At 59.4% G+C, this 20,175-nt stretch overlaps 2 protein-coding genes across 3 annotated transcripts; both read right to left on the bottom strand.

Annotated features, from left to right (window-relative positions):
• Nucleotides 1–455: 455 nt before the first annotated feature.
• On the bottom strand, nucleotides 456–5,612 carry TARS2 (threonyl-tRNA synthetase 2, mitochondrial). The gene is made up of 18 exons (XM_058860755.1): nucleotides 5,469–5,612; nucleotides 5,146–5,351; nucleotides 4,781–4,904; nucleotides 4,577–4,698; nucleotides 4,360–4,477; nucleotides 4,066–4,127; nucleotides 3,916–3,994; nucleotides 3,504–3,647; nucleotides 3,333–3,431; nucleotides 2,967–3,133; nucleotides 2,722–2,884; nucleotides 2,513–2,650; nucleotides 2,363–2,440; nucleotides 2,178–2,278; nucleotides 1,771–1,872; nucleotides 1,366–1,438; nucleotides 1,131–1,245; nucleotides 456–659 (listed from the first exon to the last, which is right to left on the bottom strand). The coding sequence occupies exons 1-18, from the start codon at nucleotides 5,523–5,525 to the stop codon at nucleotides 511–513; spliced, it is 2,097 nt and encodes a 698-aa protein (XP_058716738.1). The 5' UTR covers nucleotides 5,526–5,612; the 3' UTR covers nucleotides 456–510.
• Nucleotides 5,613–6,315: 703 nt separating this feature from the next.
• Nucleotides 6,316–19,834, bottom strand: RPRD2 (regulation of nuclear pre-mRNA domain containing 2). 2 transcript variants are annotated; one of them, XM_058860736.1, is made up of 11 exons: nucleotides 19,544–19,834; nucleotides 15,704–15,833; nucleotides 15,349–15,449; nucleotides 14,205–14,279; nucleotides 12,949–13,001; nucleotides 12,349–12,475; nucleotides 11,798–11,973; nucleotides 10,908–11,193; nucleotides 10,361–10,630; nucleotides 9,926–10,129; nucleotides 6,316–9,285 (listed from the first exon to the last, which is right to left on the bottom strand). In XM_058860736.1, the coding sequence occupies exons 1-11, from the start codon at nucleotides 19,758–19,760 to the stop codon at nucleotides 6,638–6,640; spliced, it is 4,287 nt and encodes a 1,428-aa protein (XP_058716719.1). In that variant the 5' UTR covers nucleotides 19,761–19,834; the 3' UTR covers nucleotides 6,316–6,637. The 2 variants fall into 2 exon arrangements, with proteins under 2 accessions (XP_058716719.1, XP_058716720.1); XM_058860737.1 differs by lacking the exon at nucleotides 14,205–14,279.
• Between the last annotated feature and the right edge of the window lie 341 nt (nucleotides 19,835–20,175).

Raw genomic sequence — 20,175 nt, 5'->3', positions numbered from 1 at the left:
ATCACCCAGCTCATGTCCCCAGGGCCACGGCCTTGGTCACCGAAGGACAGGGGGATCCCGGGCGGGGGGGTCCCGTCCTATCCCGGGAGAATCGAATCCCACCCGGGGCTGAGCCCACACGCCCGGGCAGGTGTTGGGGGGGAGAAAACAGCCCCGTGCCCCCCCCCGATTGCCCAAGGGCGACCGCAAGGGTGACTCGGGCTTTGCGCAACCCCCCCACTTTCCCCTCGGCGTGGGCGGGGGGAAATCCCGGCGGGAAGGACCCAGAAGTGCCGGGGGGAACTCGGGAATGGGAACGTGGGAACGGAAATCTGGGAATGAGCCCGGGAATCGGAATCCGGGAACCCAAGCGTTGTGGCGCGGGTATCCAGGTGTTTGGGGGGGTTCCCCCAGGGTCCTGCCCCACCTTCCAGGAGCACCCCAGCACCGAGCTGCCCCGGCCCCACAACACCCAGCACGTTTCACAGCAGTTTATTGAGTTGGGGGGTGCTCCCCGGGAAGGGGGGGCGTTCAGAAGCGCTGCTCGGCGTCGGGGACGCGGCTGTCCCTCAGCTCCCGCAGCCGCTGCAGCAGCCGGGGCAGCTCCAGCTCCCCGAGCTGCCGGTTCTCCCGGCTCCGGACGCTGACGGTGCCGCGCTCCCGCTCCCGCCGCCCCACCACTGCGGGGACACGGCCGTCAGGGGGGCACGGGGACCCCCGGGCAGCACAGGCACCCCCAGCCAGGCACCCCCAGCCCTGAGCAGCACCCACCGCCCTGGGGTGCAGAGGGGGTCCCAGGGCAGGAACTCAGGACGGTCTCGGGGGGTCCCAGAACAGTCCCGGGGGGGGTTCAAAGAAGGTCCCAAAGGGGGTGGGGATCCCTAAAACACTCCTGGGGAGTTCCTGAGTGGATTTCAGCGGGGTCCCAAGGGAGGACAGTGCTCCTGGAGTCCCAAGGGGGTCTCAGGAGGGGCTTCAGCAGACTCCTGAGGGGGTCTCACAGGGGTGCTGGGGGCTCCCAGGGGGAGGGTCCCAGCTTTCCTCCCCAGCAGCACCCAGGATGGGGATGGGGGTGTCCAGCCAGTCCCGGGGGGCTCCAGGGGGGGTGCCGGGGAGGTTCTGGGGGTCTGCAGGTCATGCCCCACCCTTACCCAACTGGAAGTTGTAGTGGGCGAGTTGGGCCCGGCGGATCTTCCGTGCCAGGGTGGTCCCAGGGTCCCCATCCAGGTCAGCCAGGAGGCCCCCCCTCCTCAGCACTGCCTGCACCTGAACCCCGGCAGCAGTGGGGAGCTGGGGGGCACTGGGGGTACGGGGGTGGGGGACATAGAGAATGGTATGGGGGGTTTGGGGGTCCTGGAGGAGCACAGGGGTGGGTCACATACTCACCTCCCGGGCATAGTCCTCAACCTCGGGGGTCTGTGGGATGACCATGGCCTGCAGTGGGGACAGCCAGAACGGCCTGGGGGGCACCAGGGGTCACTGGGGGACACTGGGGAGCACAGGGGGGAGCACACAAGGAGGGGGTGCCCTAAGGGTGTCCCCAGGATGGAGGTGCCCCAAGGATGGAGGTATCTTGGGAATCCAGAGAGTGTCCTGGGGATTGAGTGTTCCCAAAACCAGGGAGAGCCTGTCCCAAGATGGGGCACCCTGGGACAGGGGTGACACCGGGGATGAGGGGGCCCAAATAACTGGGGCTGTTTCTGGGAGCTGGGAACGTCCCTGGGGACTGGGACTGGGAGTTGTCTGTAGGACTGGGGGTGAGGTATGGGGTGTTTTTGGGGAGCCCCTCACCATCGCCCGCCGCAGCTCTCGGCCAGCACGGCCACCATGCGCTCCACGGAGCCCAGCACGGCCCGGTGGATCAGCACCGGCCGCGCCGGGCCCCCGCTCGGGCTGGGGGGGAAATGGGGGTCAGGGGGGCAGGGGGATCCCTTGCCCCAGTCCTGACACCCCCCAAATCCCCAATTCTACCTTCCCCATCCCAATCCTGACACTCCTCAGCCCCATGTCTGCCCCTAAATCCTGAGACCCCAGCCCCATTTCTGTCCCTCCACCCCAATCCCGATACCCCTCCTAACCCCCAGTTCTACCTGCTCATTTCTGACATTCCTCAATCCCAATCCTGCTCCCCTAGCCCCAACCCTGATCCCTCCACAACAATCTGGAACTCCAGCCCGATCCTGGCCCCCTCCCAATACCTGGCATATTCCAGCTCGAATCTCTCGGGCATCTGGAAATCCAGCTGGATGGTGCCGCACTGATGGTGCCGCCCCAGAGCATCCCGGATCCGGATATCAATCTGTCGGGAATAAAGGGCAGGGGAGGTTCCAGAAAGGTCCTGGTTTGCCCCCTTCAAGGATCCCCCCTCCCCAAAATGCCTCACCTTGGGCCCATAAAAGGCGCCATCCCCCGGACTCAGCTCCCAGGGCTGCCCAAACTTCCGCAGGCTCTGCTCCAGCTGCTGCAGGGGTGGGTTGGGAGGGTCAGGGGGGCACAGTGCATGGGGGACTCGATACAGGGGGCTTCATCCCACCTGCTCAGCACGATCCCAAGTTTCGGGGTCCCCCAGGAACCCATCAGGACGGGTGGCCAGGGCCAGGCGGAAGGAAAAGCCCAGGACGGCGTAAACGGTCCGGATGAAATCCAGGGAGGAATCGATCTCGCTCTCCAGCTGGGAAAGGGGTGTCAGGGGGGCAGGTGATACGTTCTGGGGGGACAGGGAGGGGTCAGGGGGACAGACACCTGCTCCAGTGTGCAGAAAATGTGGGCATCATCCTGCTGGAAGCGCCGGACGCGCGTCAGCCCTGTCAGGGTCCCGGGGGGCTCGTTGCGGTGCAGGACCCCAAAATCCGCCAGGCGCAGGGGCAGCTCCCGCCAGGAGCGCGGCCGGTGGGCGAACATCAGGCTGGGGACAGACAGACAGACAGACAGAGAGACAGGCAGTGCCCCCAGGAGCCCCTCAGGCACCCCAGGGCCACCTGACTCACCAGTGGGCTGGGCAGTTCATGGGTTTGAGGGAGAGGGTCTCAGGCGTGGCCGGGACAGAGAAGATGTTGGGGCTGTAGTGCTGCCAGTGCCCCGAGAGCTCCCAGAGCTGGGGGCTGAACAGGTTGGGGGTCACCACCTCACTGAAGCCCCTCGCCCGGTACTCGCTCTGCGGGGACAGGGACAGGACAATGTCAGCTCAGCCCCACAGCATCGGCCATGGGGGCTGCAGGGACTGGGAGGGGCCAGAGCTGTGGCCACCAGGGCAGGAACTGGGGGGCAAGTGTTTGGAGAGATGGGGTGCAGGGCAGGCAGAGGGGTCTGGGTGTGTGATGACAGGGAGATAACGGGGTCAGGGGAAGCCGCACCCGGATAAAGTCCACGAGGGTGTTGTAGACGTGGGCGCCGCGGGGCAGGAAGAAGCAGCTGCCAGGGCTGAACTTGTGGAAGAAGAAGAGCTCCTGATCCTGCAGCAGGGAGGGCATTACTGGGGGGATCTCTGTGGCTGTGAGGGACCCCCAGCCCCTGGCAGGGCTCACCTTCCCGATCCGGCGGTGATCCCGCTGAGCCGCCTCGTGCTGTGCCCGCTCCCACTGCTCCAGGTCCTGGGCACTGGGGAAGGCCACGGCAGCCACGCGCTGGAGGGACTGGCCCCCAGCCCCCCCCCACAGCGCAGCCGAGCTCTGTGGGCACGGGGGGACATCAGTGGGGCCAAGAACCGGGGACCCCACCCCACACCCCCGTACGGGGGACATCAGTGGGGCCGGGAACCGGGGACCCCACCCCACACCCCCGTACGGGGGGACATCAGTGGGGCCAGGAACTGGGGACCCCACCCCACACCCCCGTACGGGGGACATCAGTGGGGCCGGGAACCAGGGACCCCACCCCACACCCCCGTACAGGGGACATCAGTGGGGCCGGGAACCAGGGACCCCACCCCACACCCACCGTGAGCACACGCAGGGCTCCGATCAGCCCCGTGTGCCGGAGCAGGGGCCCGTGGCAGAGCTGGAGCAGGGGGCCGCACCTGGGGGATGAACGGATGGATGTGGGGACAGCTGCAGTGACCCACGGCCCCCCCATGTCCCCCAGGCTCACCGATAGACCGTGGCCGTAGGGGATGTCACCTCCTGGAGCTGCTGCAGCTGGAAGGTGTTGTGCTGAGGAGGGACAGCAATGAGCTGAAGGGGGGCTCGGTGATATTAGAGGGGTGGCAGCCGTGCTGGGCCAAAGGACCAAGGCGGTGACAGCGGTACAAGGGGGGGTGACACCGGTCCCGATCAGCATCACCACGGTTGATGATCCCAGCCAGGAGGGGCCCAATGTCCCCAGGCTGGCCTCCCACACCCCACCCTAAGATGGGATGGGGACGCTCTGGGGAGGGGGTCGCACCTTGAGCAGCTCAGCCAGCTGCTGGCAGGAGGCCTCGAGGCGCTCGAAGCGGTGCCGGGCACGGGCGAAGGTGGCACAGGCCTCCTCCAGTGCCGGCAGCTCCGCGCTCTGCACCGTCCTAGGGACACGGGGACACGCTGGGGACACACAGGGGACACACCGGGGACACACCGGGGACACACCGGGGCCCCGCAGCACCGCGTGTGCCCCGCCCTACCTGCTGCCCATGTGCACATCGCAAAAGAAGCCGTCCTCGGTGGCCTGGGTGCTGCAAAGCGTCGCCCCGAAAAACTGCTCCGCCACCGCCCCCAGGACACAGGCACTGGAGCGCCAGAAAGCCTGGGGGGCACGGGGGGCACGGGGGACACGGGCTGTGAGGGCAGCGGGGAGCGGCTCCCGCACCCCAGGCCCCCGGGCTCACCTCCCGCCCCTCGGCTGTGGAGAAGTCCAGCAGCTCCAAGTCGCTGTCACATTCCAGTGGCCGGTCCAGGTCCTGGAGGGTCCCGTTCACGCGGGCCACCAGCGCCGCCTCCACCGCGCCAGCCCTGCAGGGACGGCCCGCGGAGATGCTGTGGGGGCCCCAAAAACCCTGGGGGGCTCTGGGGCATCTCGGGGACCGTGGGGACACAGCAGGAACCCCAAGAACCTTGTGGGAACCATAGGGACACTGTGGAGACCCCGAGAACCTCGCGGGGACACCTTGAGGGGCACGGGCACCTCGACAGGACAGTGCGGGGACACCCTGGGGACACCCTGGGGACACCCTGGGATGCCCTCGGGCCGTACCCGAGCTCCGCGGCCACCTGGAACGGGGTGGTTTGCAGGGCCCGGCCGGGCAGGCTGCGCCCGCCGGGCAGCGCGATGCGGATCGGGGTCCCCGGGGGGAGGCGGCCGCCCCCGGCCCCGCCGCCGGGCCCATCGCACTGCTCCGCCGCCGCCGCCGCCCGCAGCCGCTGGAAGAGCCGGAGGCGCTCGGGGTCCGGGCCGGACACCTGCGGACGGGGATCACCGGGGGTCACCGGTCGCCCTTGGGGCTCAGGGAGCGGGGCGGGGGCGGCGCGGGGTCCCCCCGAGGGGGCGGGCGGGGGTCCCGGGGGTCCCGAGCGCACCCGGTGTCGCCGCGGGGCTCCCGCCAGCAGCAGCCGCGAACCGGCGCGCGCGGACATGGCTCGGGCTCCGCCTCTTCCGCCGCCGCCGCCGGAACCGGGGACAAGGGCGGGCCCGGCCCGCGCTCAACCACGACCTCCCCCCGCGAAAGCCGCGTTGGACTCGCCCGGGGGTGCGGGAGCGCCGCAGACAGGACGGAACCAAGGAGGGGGCGGGAGGAGCCGCAGGGAGGGGGGGGCTCGGCCCGGGGTCCCCTCAGGGGTGTCCGGAGCGCACGCGAGAGAAAGAACGGACCGGCCAAGGGCTGGTTTGGTACTTTTTATGCAGATCCTGAAGCCCACACCGGTATCAAACAGGTACGATGGAGGCAACTAAAAACCAACAAAAAAAAATAATTAAAATAAATCAAGTAAAATCCCACCTTCATGTAAAGGCCGCGGGGGCGGCCCTGGGTGTGGCGGGGAACCCCTCAGAGCCCCCGCCGGGCTCCGCTTGCGCCTGGTGAACGATCCCAGAGGGAATTAAAAAGTGATTGCTATATACACACGTAGAAAGTCAACAGTGATCTCGGGGGAAAAACAAAACAAGACAAAAAACCCAAAAGATCCCCAAATTAACCCAAAGCCAACCGAGAGTCTTCCCGAGCAGGGGGGACAGGCTTGGGCCGTCTCTTGCTGCCGGAGTCCCACGTCCCGCGGAGCTCCCAGGCGGGTCTGGGTGGGCTCCTGGACCCTTCTTTTTGTCTTCTTTTGGTGCTTTTGGCAGACAGGAGGAACAGGGGGGGTCTCCCCTCCCTGCAGCAGCAATTTGGGGATCGGCTGGAAACCAACACCCCAAGACCACTCAGTGCTCCTCTCGAAGCTCTCAGAATTTTTCCTTTTTTAATTTTTTTTTTTGTTTTAACTTTTTCAACTACTACTGAAGGTTTTATTTAACAGCAACGTGGCTTCCTCTCGTTAGAACATTGTTTTGTGTCTGTTTTCTTCTCTCAGCCAATGTTGGGGGGCTGGGGGTAGAACCAACCGAAAAGTACAGAACATTTAATTTAGGAGAAGGTTACAGGGGTCCGAGGGAAAGAAAGAGGAAAAAAAAAAAGAAAAAAAAAAAAAGAAAAAAAAGAAAAATAAAGAAAACAAATGAAAAGGGCAGCTCCGGGAGCTCGGCAGCTGCTTCAGTACCGGGGAGGAAAGAAGGGGCGCTTGGGGGTGAAGAAGGGGGCTCCCCCCCTTCCGAAGGGCGGCCGCGGCCGCTTCAGGCTCTGGAAGGGGTCTCTGCCGCCGAAGGGCTCCCGCGGGCGGAACTCGGCGCGGGGCGTGCGGAGCAGGACGGAGCCGCGGCCGCCGGGGTCCCGGTGGGCGGGGGGGCCCAGCCCGCGCGTGGCCCCCAGCTGCTCCCGGGGCAGCGGCCCGGGCCCCGCGGGGTCTCGGGACCGGGGCAGGGGGTCCCGCGGCTGCGCCCCCCCGAAGTGCTCCTTCAGCGTCCCTTGCATCGTACCGTGCTCCTTGGGGAAGGCGCCGGCGCCGTGCTCCAGGGGGGGCGGCGCGGGGAAGGGGACCCCGCCGTGCTCCCCGGCCGGCGGCGGCTGCGCGGGGAAGGGGACCCCGGCGTGCTCCCCGGGCACGGGGGGCGGCGGGGGCGTGGGGAACGGGACCCCCGCGTGCTCCACCGAGGGGGGCGGGGGGACGCCGTGGGGCAGCGGGAGCGGCGCGGGCGTTTCCTTGGAGAAGGGGTTGGCGTGATCCACCGACGGCATGCGGGGAGGGACCGAGTGATCCCTCGGAAAGAGGCTGCCGTGGTCCTTGGTGGGCGCGGGCGGGGGCACGGTGGGCGGCCCCACCGGGTCCCGCGGGAAGGGGTTCCCGTGCTCCAGGGGAGGCGGCGCAAGGGGCGGCGGCGGCAGGTGGTGCTCGAAGGCGGAGCTGAAGTTGTTGGTTCGGAAGTTGTTGACGCTCTCCGGGAAGGGCGGAACGTGCTCCTTGTAGGGCGCCGGGAAGCCGCCCATGCCGGGCAGCTCCGAGGAGCCCGAGGGCCCGTTGTCGAAGGCGCTCCCGCTGCTGCTCAGCTCGAACCAGCCCGCCCGGCTCCCCTCACGCCCGTGGCCCCGGCTGCCCTTGCCCAGCACCCGGATGGACTCCACGGTCTGGATCGGCTCCCCCGACATGCCGCGGCTCGAGGCATTGTGGTAGCCCAGCGTCTCGATGGGGGCCCCCTTCTCCTCGGTGCTGTCGGGGAGGTCCAGGCAGGAGGAGGAGACGCGGGTCTCGATGCGGTAGTGCTCCTCCGGCGGCTGCGGCTCGCCCTTCACAGCCCCAGACAAGCTCCCCACCTCACCCGAGCTGCTTTTGGGCATCTGCCCAAAATGCTTCTCCTCGGAGGGTTTCCGGGAGGCGTTTTTGAGCATGTTCTTGAACTCAATGGTGGAGGTGGCAGAGATGGAGGAACCCATGGGTTTGTCCCCGCCCGCCGCGGGTGGTCGGCTGACGGGGCTGGGGAGGGCATTTTGGGGAGAGAAGAGCGAGCGGTGGGGAAGCGCGTGGGGCGAGTCCGAGTATTGCTTCTGCGGGAGGCCAGGTTTGGGCAGGGTGCTGTGATTGGAGTCTGGTGTGAAGAACACGTCGTTCTTGCTGGGCGACGGGGACCCGTCCGAGGCCGAGTCCTTCCCCCTGCGGCCGTAGCTCCCAAACATCCCTGGGGATGAGGCCAGCGGGTCGCAGCTCTCGCTCTGATCCAGGATAGACCTCATGGCTGGGGGGAAGGAAGGCTTCACGCCAAACTCCTGTGACCGCTGACCGTAGCTGGACAGCACTGGCTGGTACTCAGCAGAATCTGGGAGCTTGCTCGATTTCAGGATTGACTTGACCGGCTTCTTCTCCAGGTTCAGCATGGCTGAGGGCGGCGGCCCGGAGTAGTCGAAGTCACGGTAATCCTCATCTTCTTGGAAAGATGTGTCTGGGTAAAACTTCTCCTGGGAGGAGTCCATCAAGGAGGAGGGCATCTCCCTGCTGTCCGCAGGCGGCTTGTACAGGCTGGCTGGGGACTCTCTGCCGAGGCCAAAGGGCCGGTAGCCGTGCACGGAACTGGGAAGTTCTTGGGAATAGCCATCATCCCGGCCCTGCAGAGGTGACCTTGTACTGCTGGGAGTCGAAGAACCGGGGCTCATGATTTTGGACAGCAGGGAGATCGTGTCGACGTTGCTCGATGTTGGCTTGTCCATCATCTCGTCCTGGGTGGGTGTCCCGCTGCGCTCGTCGCGCACTGGTGTCCCGTCCACATTGTCCATGGACGTGCTGGTGGGACCACGTTGGAAGTCAGAGGTGTGACTCTCCGTTGCCATGCTGGACCCCAAGCTGCTGAGGATGGGAATATTCAAGTTCAGGCCACTGAAGCCAGGGTTTCCCTTCAGGAAATTGTGTATCTTCATCTCCAAGCTGGGAGAAGGGGGTTCTGATTCCAGCTTGGCTTTTGAAATTTCAGAGGATTGACCCAGTGAGGTTTCTGTTGGCAAAAGGGAGGAAGGACTGGTAGGGTGGGAACTGGAAAATCCCAGGGAATTAGTTGGTGGCTTAAAACCAGAGCTTGACAATGCTGGGGTATGTCCGACGGGAGCCTTATTGACTGAAGTGGAGGACACCTCTGCGGTGGTTGAGTTTGGAGAATAACCAAAACTTTTGGCTATAAAGGACTGCGGGTTGGAAGGAGCATTCCTCCCCTTCATGCACGGCACAGTCGTGTTGGCTGGCGATGCCGAGGTGCTCTGCGAGGCGGCTTCTCCTGACTGAACAGTGTTTCCAGCCACGCTCTGCAGCAAGGATGACAGCCCTGGAAAACAGAACTGCTGCATCAGGTACTGAGGGCAGAGGCAAATCACCCCAAGCCATCGCTGTGGGAAAAGCTCCTGTGTTTGCACTGCGGACACCGTTCCTTTACACCCTCCTGTCTCCAGCCATGGAGAGAACTGGATTTTGCTGCTCTGACATTAGCACCCAGTGAAGTGCAACCTTATGCCAGAGGCTTGGATTGATCTACAAATATAAATTACGCCATCGAGTCAGGTGGGTAAGAACTCGTCCTGGTCTACAGCCAGGAGCGGGAAACCCTGCCCTGCTGGCCAGGTGACCCTGGTGAGGTGCCAGAGTGGAAGCAGAACCTCTGGGCAGATTTCTGCACATAGAAAACACAGAGACCTCCTGGTCTCTTGTCCTGTTCAGGGAGTGTTCCAGATACGTGTGCTTTGGCCACAGCTCAAGCAGGAGCACAGGGAAGTGACACTTCCTGTGCTCACTGGTCCGTGACACCTGTGCTACCTGAGAAAGACCATCTACACGTGCCAGAGGCGTAAAACATTCCAATGAAGTTCTTCTCCCTCTGTTCTCACTTTAGGACAAGCAGAGCAGCACGTTTCAGCCCCGCCGCTGCCCTCAGATACCTGCCAGCTCTTCCCCAACACCCACCCCAGTACCTTGCAGCGCTGGCGCCGTCTGAGTCTGCGTTTTGGAGAGAGCTGACAAAATGCTTTCCGGAGTTATCTCAACTTTGGAGAGAATATTTGCTAATGGATTCGAAGGAGCAGACGGGGTTCCCAGGACAGGAGTCTTCAGGCCACTGGTGAGAGCTGTGGGGCTGGTTGGGGTCCCTGGTGAAGGTCTCGAGGCGGGACTCACACCTGGGGCAGGAGCACACACCACTCACCTGCACTGCTCTGGCAATGCCTGTGCTGCTTTTGACTCAGGGTTTCCCACAGGCACAATGGAGCATGAGCAAGGAGAGGCTCAGGAGGTGACACTGTGTGCCAGGCCTTGCAGAGCAGTAACTCACATTTATTTTGAGACAATTAAAGCTTTAAACAATCCCAGCTCCGTTAGTGCCAGTGGCCAGAGCCTGGCTCAGCACTCACCTGTGCTCTTCATCACTGATGTCAGACTGCTCAGGATGGAGCTGATCTTGGCCAGGTCCACGTTGGCCAGGTTGGGTAAGGCAAGCGCTGGTGCCGGAGGGACGGGAGCTGTGCTCACCACCTTCGGAGCCGGGGGCGTCGGAGGGGCCGGGGCTGGCGTCGCCACCGTCCCCGAGGCTGTGGCAGCTGCAGCAGCCGATGGCACCGCTTTGGGGACACTCTCAGCCTTGACAGGGGCTGGAGCAGTCTGTTTGTCCTTCCTCTCCTCCACTGCAGCAGAGAGGGTGGAACAAGAGCAGAAAGGTCACTCAGTGCCCCCAAAAAGACTCAGGGAATATCAGGTCTGACTCCCACAGATGTAAAAACATCTTTGGTAAGTGTTTGGGAGATAGAAATGATTGCAGTGCGACTGGCACTTCCCTGCCAGAAGATTCAAACCCAACAGCCGGAACCCAGAGCCCAGCCCAGGCTTTGTGCCTCCTCCATATCCCAAATGAAGCTGGAAAAGGCTGGTTTGTCCTGCAATTCCCACAGGACAATCACATACCAATGATTTTAGACGTGTCATCCTCTACATCAGAGAGCTCCATGTCTTCCACATCCCGATTATCTGTCGCAGGCTCTGGGGAGACCATCTTGCGGCCTCCAGCTGCTGGGGAGCGGGCGCTGTTCTCCTCCCCCATCCCCTGGAAAGGGGACTCGGAGCCCGTAGGAGATGGAGCATCCATGCTGGGAGAAGGGACCGGAGACTCCTCGGGATCAGGAAGGGTTGCTTTCAGCTGGTCCAGCTTTTTCTTCAGATTGCTGACTCGGTTAGCAAATGTTTTATAGGCCTAAGGAAGGAAGGACACTGGACTGGGGATCTTTCATGCCTCAGTCACTTCCTTAAGGAAGCAACACACAGCCTGAGGAAAACAATTCCAAATCCCTGGACCCTGCTGTGGTAAGAACTCTGCTTCTCCGTGGGACTCACAGGGCAACAACCACAAAAATGGAGAGGACAAAACCTTTTTCCACTGACTTAAAACAATTTTCATAACCCCCTCTGTATTTAACAAATGCCCATTTGGGGCTTTTGGAAGGGTCTGGAGGGTGTTGATTGTTTTTGTAACTCACTATTACTGTCCTTTCTGCGCTTGTCTAGTTCTCACATAAATCCCAAGTTTCCAGAATTCAGGATTTGTCACACTAACTGTAATTTTGCCCTGTTTAAGAATCTAGAAGGCATTCCAGCAACACACACAAATTGAGCATCCAGCTGCTGGATTTTGAGAGCATATCCTTGTCTTGCCCAAAACCTCCATTCTGCTCTACTTGGAAACCAGCCTTCCACCAATCCCACCAACTTTTTTATTTGGGAATAGAGAGATGAGCCTCCGAGGTGGATGCAGGCAGGTGCTGTTCCCCCTGGGGAGGATCCAGAAAGGGCACACTTACATTTGCCACCACCTTGACTTCTTTGTACTGTGCCTCGTAGAATATCCCGGCGTTCTCCAGCGCCTCCGTGAGCGAGGGGCCGTTCTTCACTTGCTTGTCCAAGCCATTGACAAATTCCTCCAGCTTTGAACTCGCTTCTTCAAACTCCTTGGAGAACTTCTTCCCTCCTGTTTTATCTGCAGGGAGATGAACACCATGGGAATGAGCTGCCACATGCCAAACCACAGAAGTGTGGCCTCAAGGACAGCACCAGGATACTGGGACAGGAGAGCTGCACACTCCCAGACCACCCTGGTCATCCACTGGCACTGGCAAGGAGGAGGCCTGGTTGCTGGCAGAGTGTTGGTTTTCAGACAATCATTTGCTTGGTCTGAGCTCTGCACCTGAGAGTTTCCATAGAAATTCAAACTAACCAAGATTTTTGGTTTCTGATTGCTGGTTCTTAACCCCACTCTCAAATTCTGGTATTTTCCAGACACAAATTCTGGAATTTCCCATCTCAGCAGAACTGAGGAGATCCCACACCACCTTCGGTGCCCTCGAGGCTTTACCTTTCAAGCACTTGAGTGTCTCAGTGCTGCAGACATCCACCCTCATAGTGGAAAGCTGCTTCTCCTTCAGCTCTATCTGATCTTCCGAGCGCTTGTACAACAGCAGCTCATCAATCAGGGACTGGGGCTGGAAAAAGCAAACAGGAAAAGCCTCCTCATCACATTCCAGGGAAGAGCAGACCTACCTCCCCTCTGGTACAAGACTACTTCCAAGCGAGAGCTAACCCAGGAACCACGTGGATCCCGGGATTTTTAACCTCCAATCTCACAATGAACAAACCTGGGCTCAGGCAGGAGCTGCAATTCCACAAATCTCCTGGTTAAGAGATCTTTTTAAGATCTTTTTTATTTACTCCTCATTTCACTCTGCAGGGGCATTTCATTAACATGTCCCACTCTGTCAGGGGACCAAATTCAGACCAATTTCTGGGTCTGAGGACCAACTCCTCAGCCACCCCAAACTCCTCTTCACAAGGATGAGCCTGCCCAGACCCTCCCTGTGTCAGCCACATCACAAGTGGCTCTTGGGCCTGGGGTCACCCCACACAAACCCCCAAGGTGGGGGGCAGTGCCATGGGTCACTTCCACTCACAGACTTACTCGGAATTCAGCAACAATCTTGGACTTCAGAGCAGCTTTCGGGTTTGTGGAGGCTGTGGGGATAAAGGAAAACAGTGAATAAATGAAGGAACCGCATCCCAATGGAAAGTCAGTCACAAAAGGCACCCTAATGAAAGATATTTTAAGAAAACTTCACGTGTTACCCGTCACATCCTCCCCTCCATGCATGTGTCCCTCAGTGCTCCGGGCTCCTGGCAGCTCATGGGGACGAGGACACGCACAGCTGGCTTGGGACCGAGCTCAACAAGTGACACTGCTGCTTTTTAACATGCTCTGAACATTTCCTGGGCACACCTTTTCCTCAGGAAGACAAGTCCCTGCAATGGTCCATCTAACAGCCTTATCCAAGGAGTTACAGCTCTCTACAAGGAAGGGAATGTTATTCCCAAAGTGCCAGACCTGGAGCTGACATGGAGCCCAGGTTTCCTGGGCAGGGTCTCCCTTGGGCACTTCCTAGGTCTGACCATGCTCTGAACAACTGTCACACCTGGTTACAGGGTGGGGGGACAAGTCCTGCTGCCAAGAGACCAAATCCGTCAGATTCTGGACAAAACAGGAGAAACAGGAAAGAAGAAATGAGCTGATGAGAAGCAAAGCACTAAACCCTCCATCCACGCTGGATACAGCCCAGTTCTGTCTGGGAAAGCAGCTTCTGGTGTGAAGCCCAGTAACAAACACTCCCCAGCTCTTTTAACCTTCTGATGTCCCCCTGTGCCACCTGTCACACCTGATGTCCCACACGTCGTACCTGACATCTCACCACCTCTTGTGGGGACCACTCAGGGTGTTGGTGCAAAATGAGATCATTAAATTCACTCTGTTATAATAAATTGTCTCCTGCTGCTCTGGGTTCTGGACTGTCACATCCTGTCCCTGCACTCCTGGCTCAGGTTCCTCCTCCCAGCCCAGCCTGCTGGGGCAGGAGTGTTCCTGAGCACAAAGGGAATGTCCATCTCCTGCTTCTCTGTGTCTTCTCTCCACCTCTGACCAGCCTAAGAGCAGTTTCCAAGAGGTTCCACCAGCTCTTTCCTCTCCTGTCCACAACCTCTGCTCTCGTATCTTACTTTTGCCTCATTTCTTTTCTTTACAAACTTGTTTTCTACCAACATCTCCTTGGTGTGCACATCTCGGGGCCCTTCTGAGCCTGCTGGCTCAGCCCATGCTGGGCTCAGCCTTTCTGCTCCTCGAGCAGCCAATTTCTGCATTAGTGCACAGAGTTCACAGTGGTTCCTTACTTTGTGATTTCTTCCACGGCTTATTCGGTTTGTTCAGAGACTCTTTCAGCTGCTTCTGAGTTTTGAAAGTGGTACCTGGAAAACATTTCATTTTTGGCAGTCTGGCATTATGGGATTCCTGTCAAAACTGGTTTTTGGTGCCATACAGTTGCACGGTGAAAGAGTGAACAGAAATTTGTTTTAAAATACCTCGACCAACTTCCTTAGAGGAGCTGCTGGATGCCCAAGAGAACCTCAGTTTACTCAGGAATGCAGCAACCTGGGGGTGGTCTGCCATTTTTAAATCAAGTTTCTGTTTGCCCTTACACTAAGGCAGTTCAAAAATCACAGTAAAAAGGGAAAACACAAGGAATCTAAAAATGAAACTCTTTAGGGAGGCTATAACGGAATCAACATCAAACAGACAAGTGCTGCCCACAGGGAAAGCAGCCACAATTCCTGATTTACCTGAAACCTCACAGACCTGTTTTCAAGTTACAGAGATGAGCGATTTCAGAGCAAAAAAAAAGCACAAACGTCACTTCTCAGCATGCAACACCCAGCTCAAGCCTGTCCTCATGCACAGCCCAACCCAAGACACCACAATTCCTCCTGCTGTGACGGCCACCGACCCTCAGACCACACCTGAGGGCTTTCTGAGCACCTTCAGCTCTTAATGATGTGAGCAAAGCCAAAACCTGGACTGATTTCCTTCACGTATTGCACTGCTAATTCCTGGTTTTAACAACTCCATGTGTTCCTTCCCTGAGGACTTTGAGAACTCTTCACCCTCCAGCTTTGCTTCTGCCTCTTCCTACCCCACAAGAATGATTAGTTAAAGCAGCCTGTCACTGAACAGGACTTGGAGGTAGAGCCAGAGCACCCTGGTCAGGACCTGCAGGACCATTTCAGCCTCACATTCTGCTTGCTCTCAGCTGGAGCAGTTCCAGCTCACAGGAAAGAATTCACAGCTGCCTTAAGAAAGGTACAAAAGAGGTAAAGCAGGAGAATCCGGCGCCGTTCACGTCCCACACCTGGGTACGTTACAGCCTGTGCCAGGTGCAAATGCCCCTCATTCTGCTCAGTGACCCCAGCCTATTTCTACAACTTCAGGAGCTCACGTGGCAGTTTGTAAGGTGAGAAATGCAAAGGGTAAGGAACTTACTCAATGCTTCTTTCAGTGCCAAAATGGTTTCCTCAGGATACACGTTTCTGTCCTCCCAGATTTTGAAGATTCTTTCAATGGATTTGGAAACGGATGGATCCCTGGAAGAGAAGAGTTCTTTACCCCCTGACTGCAGGGCTCCCCTCACTCCACAGGATAATCTGATTCAAACCACCCTCCTGTGCAAATCAGAACCCAGCTCATGGCCACTCTGGCCCACTCTGCAAACACACGGCTGCTCTAACAGAATCCTTTATGTTCTGCTGATCTTTCTAAACAGTTTGAGATCTCAGAAGAAAAATTCCCCCTTTTTGAGACCCTCAGCCTCCCAACAGCCTGTTAGTTCATTACTCACTTCACTAACGAAGCAGCCTCAGGAAGCACCTCTGCAAAGGTGTCTCGAAAGACAATGGCATTTTTCCTCTTGCAGTTCTGTATGACATCATTGGCCAAGTAAAAAAGGTTCAGCCGATGAGGAAAAGCAGCTGAGGACAAGAGAAAATTTAGAGTCAGCATCAGACAGAAGTACCACAACAGCCACACCCTGATCCCAATACTTCAGTGCTGCTTTCAGGGAAGTTCCAGAGTTTCCAAGGTCCAGCAGGCAAACCCTAGGGACTAGAGAGGACATCTTCCATTTACAAATGATTGTCAGAGTCCCCCAGCTGTGCTTGCTGCTCTGACCCTCCTCATGTTGAAAAGCTCCAAACTGAGTTACTTCATCAAAGCCCCTCCTCAGAGTGGGTAAACTCGGGAAGCTCATCCACATGCTAACGCTGGCAATGAGCTCCTTCACTTCACTAAAGGACATTCCCAAGGATCAAACCAGGGGAACAGTGCCAAGAGATGGTGTTACTTCACACACCCGTGTGTTGTCACCTCTCCCCTGCCCACACCAGAATCAGTTTTTATCTACAGATCCCTCAGTTCTCCATCCTGCTTCATTTTCCAGGTGTCTCTATGCTGGCAGAGCCACTTCCCACAGCACAGCTACACCTTGCACCTTTCCTGGTCTCCAGGATTCCTCTCAGGAAGCTCAGCATTCTTCCTGGTCCAGAGCCCTGGGTGGGAGCTCACTCCTCACTCATAACCTGAAAAGGCTCCCAGCAGAAACATTCCATCCCTGCTGCCCTCCCAGCATCAGGGCCACTTCACAAGCGAACTCAAGTTCAAAAGGAAGATCCTGCACAGAAGATCCTCCTCTGAGAGGAGGTAGAGCTGAGAACACAAGAAAAGGCTTAGCTCAGATGGGTGCTCAGATCCCCACAGGTCGATGTCCTTAAGCCTCCCCGAGGCCCTGTCAGCAGCACCGGCTCTGGCTCTGCGCCCCCGAGCATCAGCCCAGCCTCGGGCAGGGCCCTGGGGAGTCCCTGCTCCTCAAGCCCTGTCCCTCCACTGTCCCTGCCCCAGGACACACAGCACGGGCCTGAGAGCCAAGCCACGAGTCACTGCCAGCAGCTGCTCACCCCCAGCCCCGCACGGAGCCCCAGCTCCCACATCCCAGGACAAGCTTTTCCAGCACAGACTCACCGAGCCAAGGACTTGTGACCAGAACCTGTTGCTCACAACCTGTGCCCTGAACTTGCTGACAAGGCAGGCTGAGGAGGGGTTTTCGGAGCACAGAGTGCTCTGCTCTGCCCGGAGGGCTGGGAATTCAGCTGGAGCAGGGCTGCACTCGCCCAGTGCTCCAAAACAATCTGCAGGCAGCTTTCTCCAAAATGCCAGCCTCGATAATCTCTCAGATCATCATCCCATTGGAATGGGGCTTCTGTGATTTAGTAAAACCCAGCGCTTGAGTGCCAATTCTGCTGCTGCTCACTGGATGTTCCCTCCATCCCAGAGACGTTCCACCAGCAGACAGCAATGATTCCAGATCTTAATAACATAAAATAGATTTCAAAGAACTATAAACCTTTGATTTAAATGATCTGGCATCTACACAGCAGAAAGAAATCTGGAGTGGGGCTCCAGCCTGGCACTGACCATACAGAACACCACTCACCCAGAGCAAAGTTAGAGGCACAGTTATAAACCAAGATATACACACACCATGCAGGAGGAGAGATCCATGCTGGGTCCACAGGAACGCTATGGACATGATCCACAAAGAAAACCGAGTGTCTCTGGATCCAATGGGCAAATGGCTCTCAGCTTAAACCCGTGAGGAAACAGGGGCAGACAGGAAAGTGCAGAGCTGAGCCCACCCCAGCACCACCACCTGCTCCAAACCAGCCACAAAGGCACCAATAAAAATGGCATTTCAGAGCCTACAGATGGGTCACGTTTAACTCACACTTAAACACTCTGACCAAACCCTCCTGCAGGGACACTCGGATTCCCATCAGGAACTTCCCAAAGGTGAAGATACGGAAGAACATCCTTGCAGGAACATTCCTGTTGGGAAGCTCTGGCTGTGACCAGCATGGCTCAGAAACAAGATGCCAAACCAACAGCAACACGTCAAATACCAGCACCCCTGTTTTTCCTGAAAGGACACAATTCTGTGCCCAGGAGCCCCAACCCCACCACACTCCCCCTCACCGGGAGCTCCCTGGGAAGAGCAGGTCTGATGTGTCCATGGGAGCTTTGGAGTTAAACGCTCAGAAAGGAACCCAGAGCCACCTGTACTCGCTGTGGCACTGCCACAGAGCTCCTCTGGCTGGGACAGGGACTTCCCACAGTCCGAGAAGGCACACTGGGGCACGGGATGAAGTGTACCATGAAGGGAAGAACAGGGAGAAAGATCTATGGAATCAGGGAGTAACCAAGCCATCAGGGGTCAGGGCATCGCAGCTGCTGTCAAGGACTGGTTGAGTAGGGTAAGATGGTTAAGGAAGGACCTGGATAAAAGGAGGGGTGTGGAGGTGAGATCTTCACAAGGGCTGTGAAGGGAAACCTTGAAAGAATCCCACAAAATCCAGTAAGAATTCCAGGCTGGTGCCAAGGGCTCAGGGCAGGAGCTAAGAGCCCAGCAGCAGATGGGAGCCAGAGCAGAAACAGGGCATCAAGGACCTGCAGGTGGGAACAGTTCAATGGCTTTTTATGAGTTTGGGGAGGGGGAAGGAGTGATGGAAGTGCGCTCAGGGCCTCGGGAAGAGCCAGCACAACTGGGAGAAGGCCACGTCCAGAGGAGCTGGCACATCCCAGGGAGAGATGGGCTGGAATTTCATCAGGGGTCATGCGCTTGGAGCGGAAGGGGAAGAGCCCCAACGATGATGCCACAGTGCCAAGGGGTGTCCAAGGGAGGAGGATTTCCAGGAGAGGTGGCAGTGACAACAAGGCAGGAGGACCCAGGCCACGTCCTCCAAGGCTCTCACCTTCCTCTCCTTAATTCCATGGAGCACAGACAAAACAGATCAAACTCTGGGGAAAGAGGATCTTCAGCATTCTGCAGTAGTGCCTTGATAGAGAAACCCAACTCTCCCAAATTTTCCAAAAGGTTCAGTACACAACAGATCGACACTTTGGGGTGGAAATGTTATCTCCATGTGCCTGCCAAAGCAAAGCTCCCTCGAACTCTCACAAGAAAAGTCAAACCTTCCCACAGCAGCAGAGAATCTGCTGTGCTGAGGCTCCTGACAACTCCAAGCTTCTCCCTCCAGATCAGGGACAGATCCTGACGGGCGCTGCAAACCCCAGTGCTGGCACCCAGACTGTCTGTGCCCACCCCAGGCTGCTCCGGCCGGGCAGGGCACAGGAACAGGCCCTGCTCCTTGAGCCCCCCAAGGACTGTTTGAGGAGATCGTGGATTCAGGAGGACAAAGGTGCCACCACTGAGGTGCAGGCAAGCATGCTGCGTGCCTCCAAGGATGGCAAGGTGATGCACACAGGACAAGAGGGGAACGTTTTCAAAGTAAAAGGGATAGATTTAGATTAGGTGTCAGGAAGGAATTCTTCCCTGTGAGGGCGGTGAGGCCCTGGCACAGGTAGCCCAGAGAAACCGTGGCTGCCCTATGGAAAGCGTCCAAGGCCAGGTTTGGAACAACCCGGTCTAGTGGAAGGTGTCCCTGCCCATGGCAGGGGGTGGGCCTGGATGAGCCTTAAGGTCCTTTCCAACCCAAGCCTTTCTACGATGCTGAGCCCGACCCTGCCCGGTGCCCAAGTGCCCGCTGTGGGCTCGCCCCCGACGGCGGGACCGGCACCTCCAGCCCGGCCGCGCTCGCTGCGCCCCGTCCCGCCCCGGCCCCGCACTCACAGCGGCGCAGCCACTTCATCCAGTGGTACACGATGGTGCTGTGGTGCCGCTTGTTCTCCAGGCACCACGAGGAGAGGCCCTGGATCGACTCCATCGTGTTGGTCACCGCCTGCAGCTTCCTGTCGAGCGAGGCCTCGAGCGCGCCGGACGAGGCGGCGGCGGCCGAGGAGGAGGAGGACGAGGAGGCCCGGCCGCCGCCTCCGCCGCCCGCCGCCATCTTCCCGCGCTGCTCGCGGCCGGGCCGCGCGGGGGGCGGCGGGGCGGCGCCTCACGGGGCGGCGGGGACCGGGAGGGGGGGGCCGGGCGGCGGGCACGGCCCGGAGGATCGAGGGGGGCCCGGGGGCGCTCGGGCGGTGCCAGAAGCGGCGGGAGGCGGTCCCGGCCGGGGAGAATCGCTCGGCCCGGGCGGTGCCAGAGGCGGTCCCGGCCCGGAGAGATCGCGGGACCCCGGGAGTGCCCGGGAGGTGCCGGAGGCGGTGCCGGCCCGAGGCGGTGCCGGTACCGGAGGCGGTCACGGTCCGGCCCCCCCCGCGCGCGCCGCCCGCCCCCCCGCCGCCATTTTGTGACTCCCGCACACGGGCGAGACGCGCACGCGCACGCCCCGCCCCCGCCGCGCATGCGCGCGCGCCAGC

Source organism: Poecile atricapillus, chromosome 33, assembly GCF_030490865.1.
Source record: "Poecile atricapillus isolate bPoeAtr1 chromosome 33, bPoeAtr1.hap1, whole genome shotgun sequence".
Lineage (NCBI taxonomy): Eukaryota > Metazoa > Chordata > Aves > Passeriformes > Paridae > Poecile > Poecile atricapillus.
Note: the sequence above shows the minus strand (reverse complement) of the source record. Positions and strands in the feature narration are given on the sequence as shown.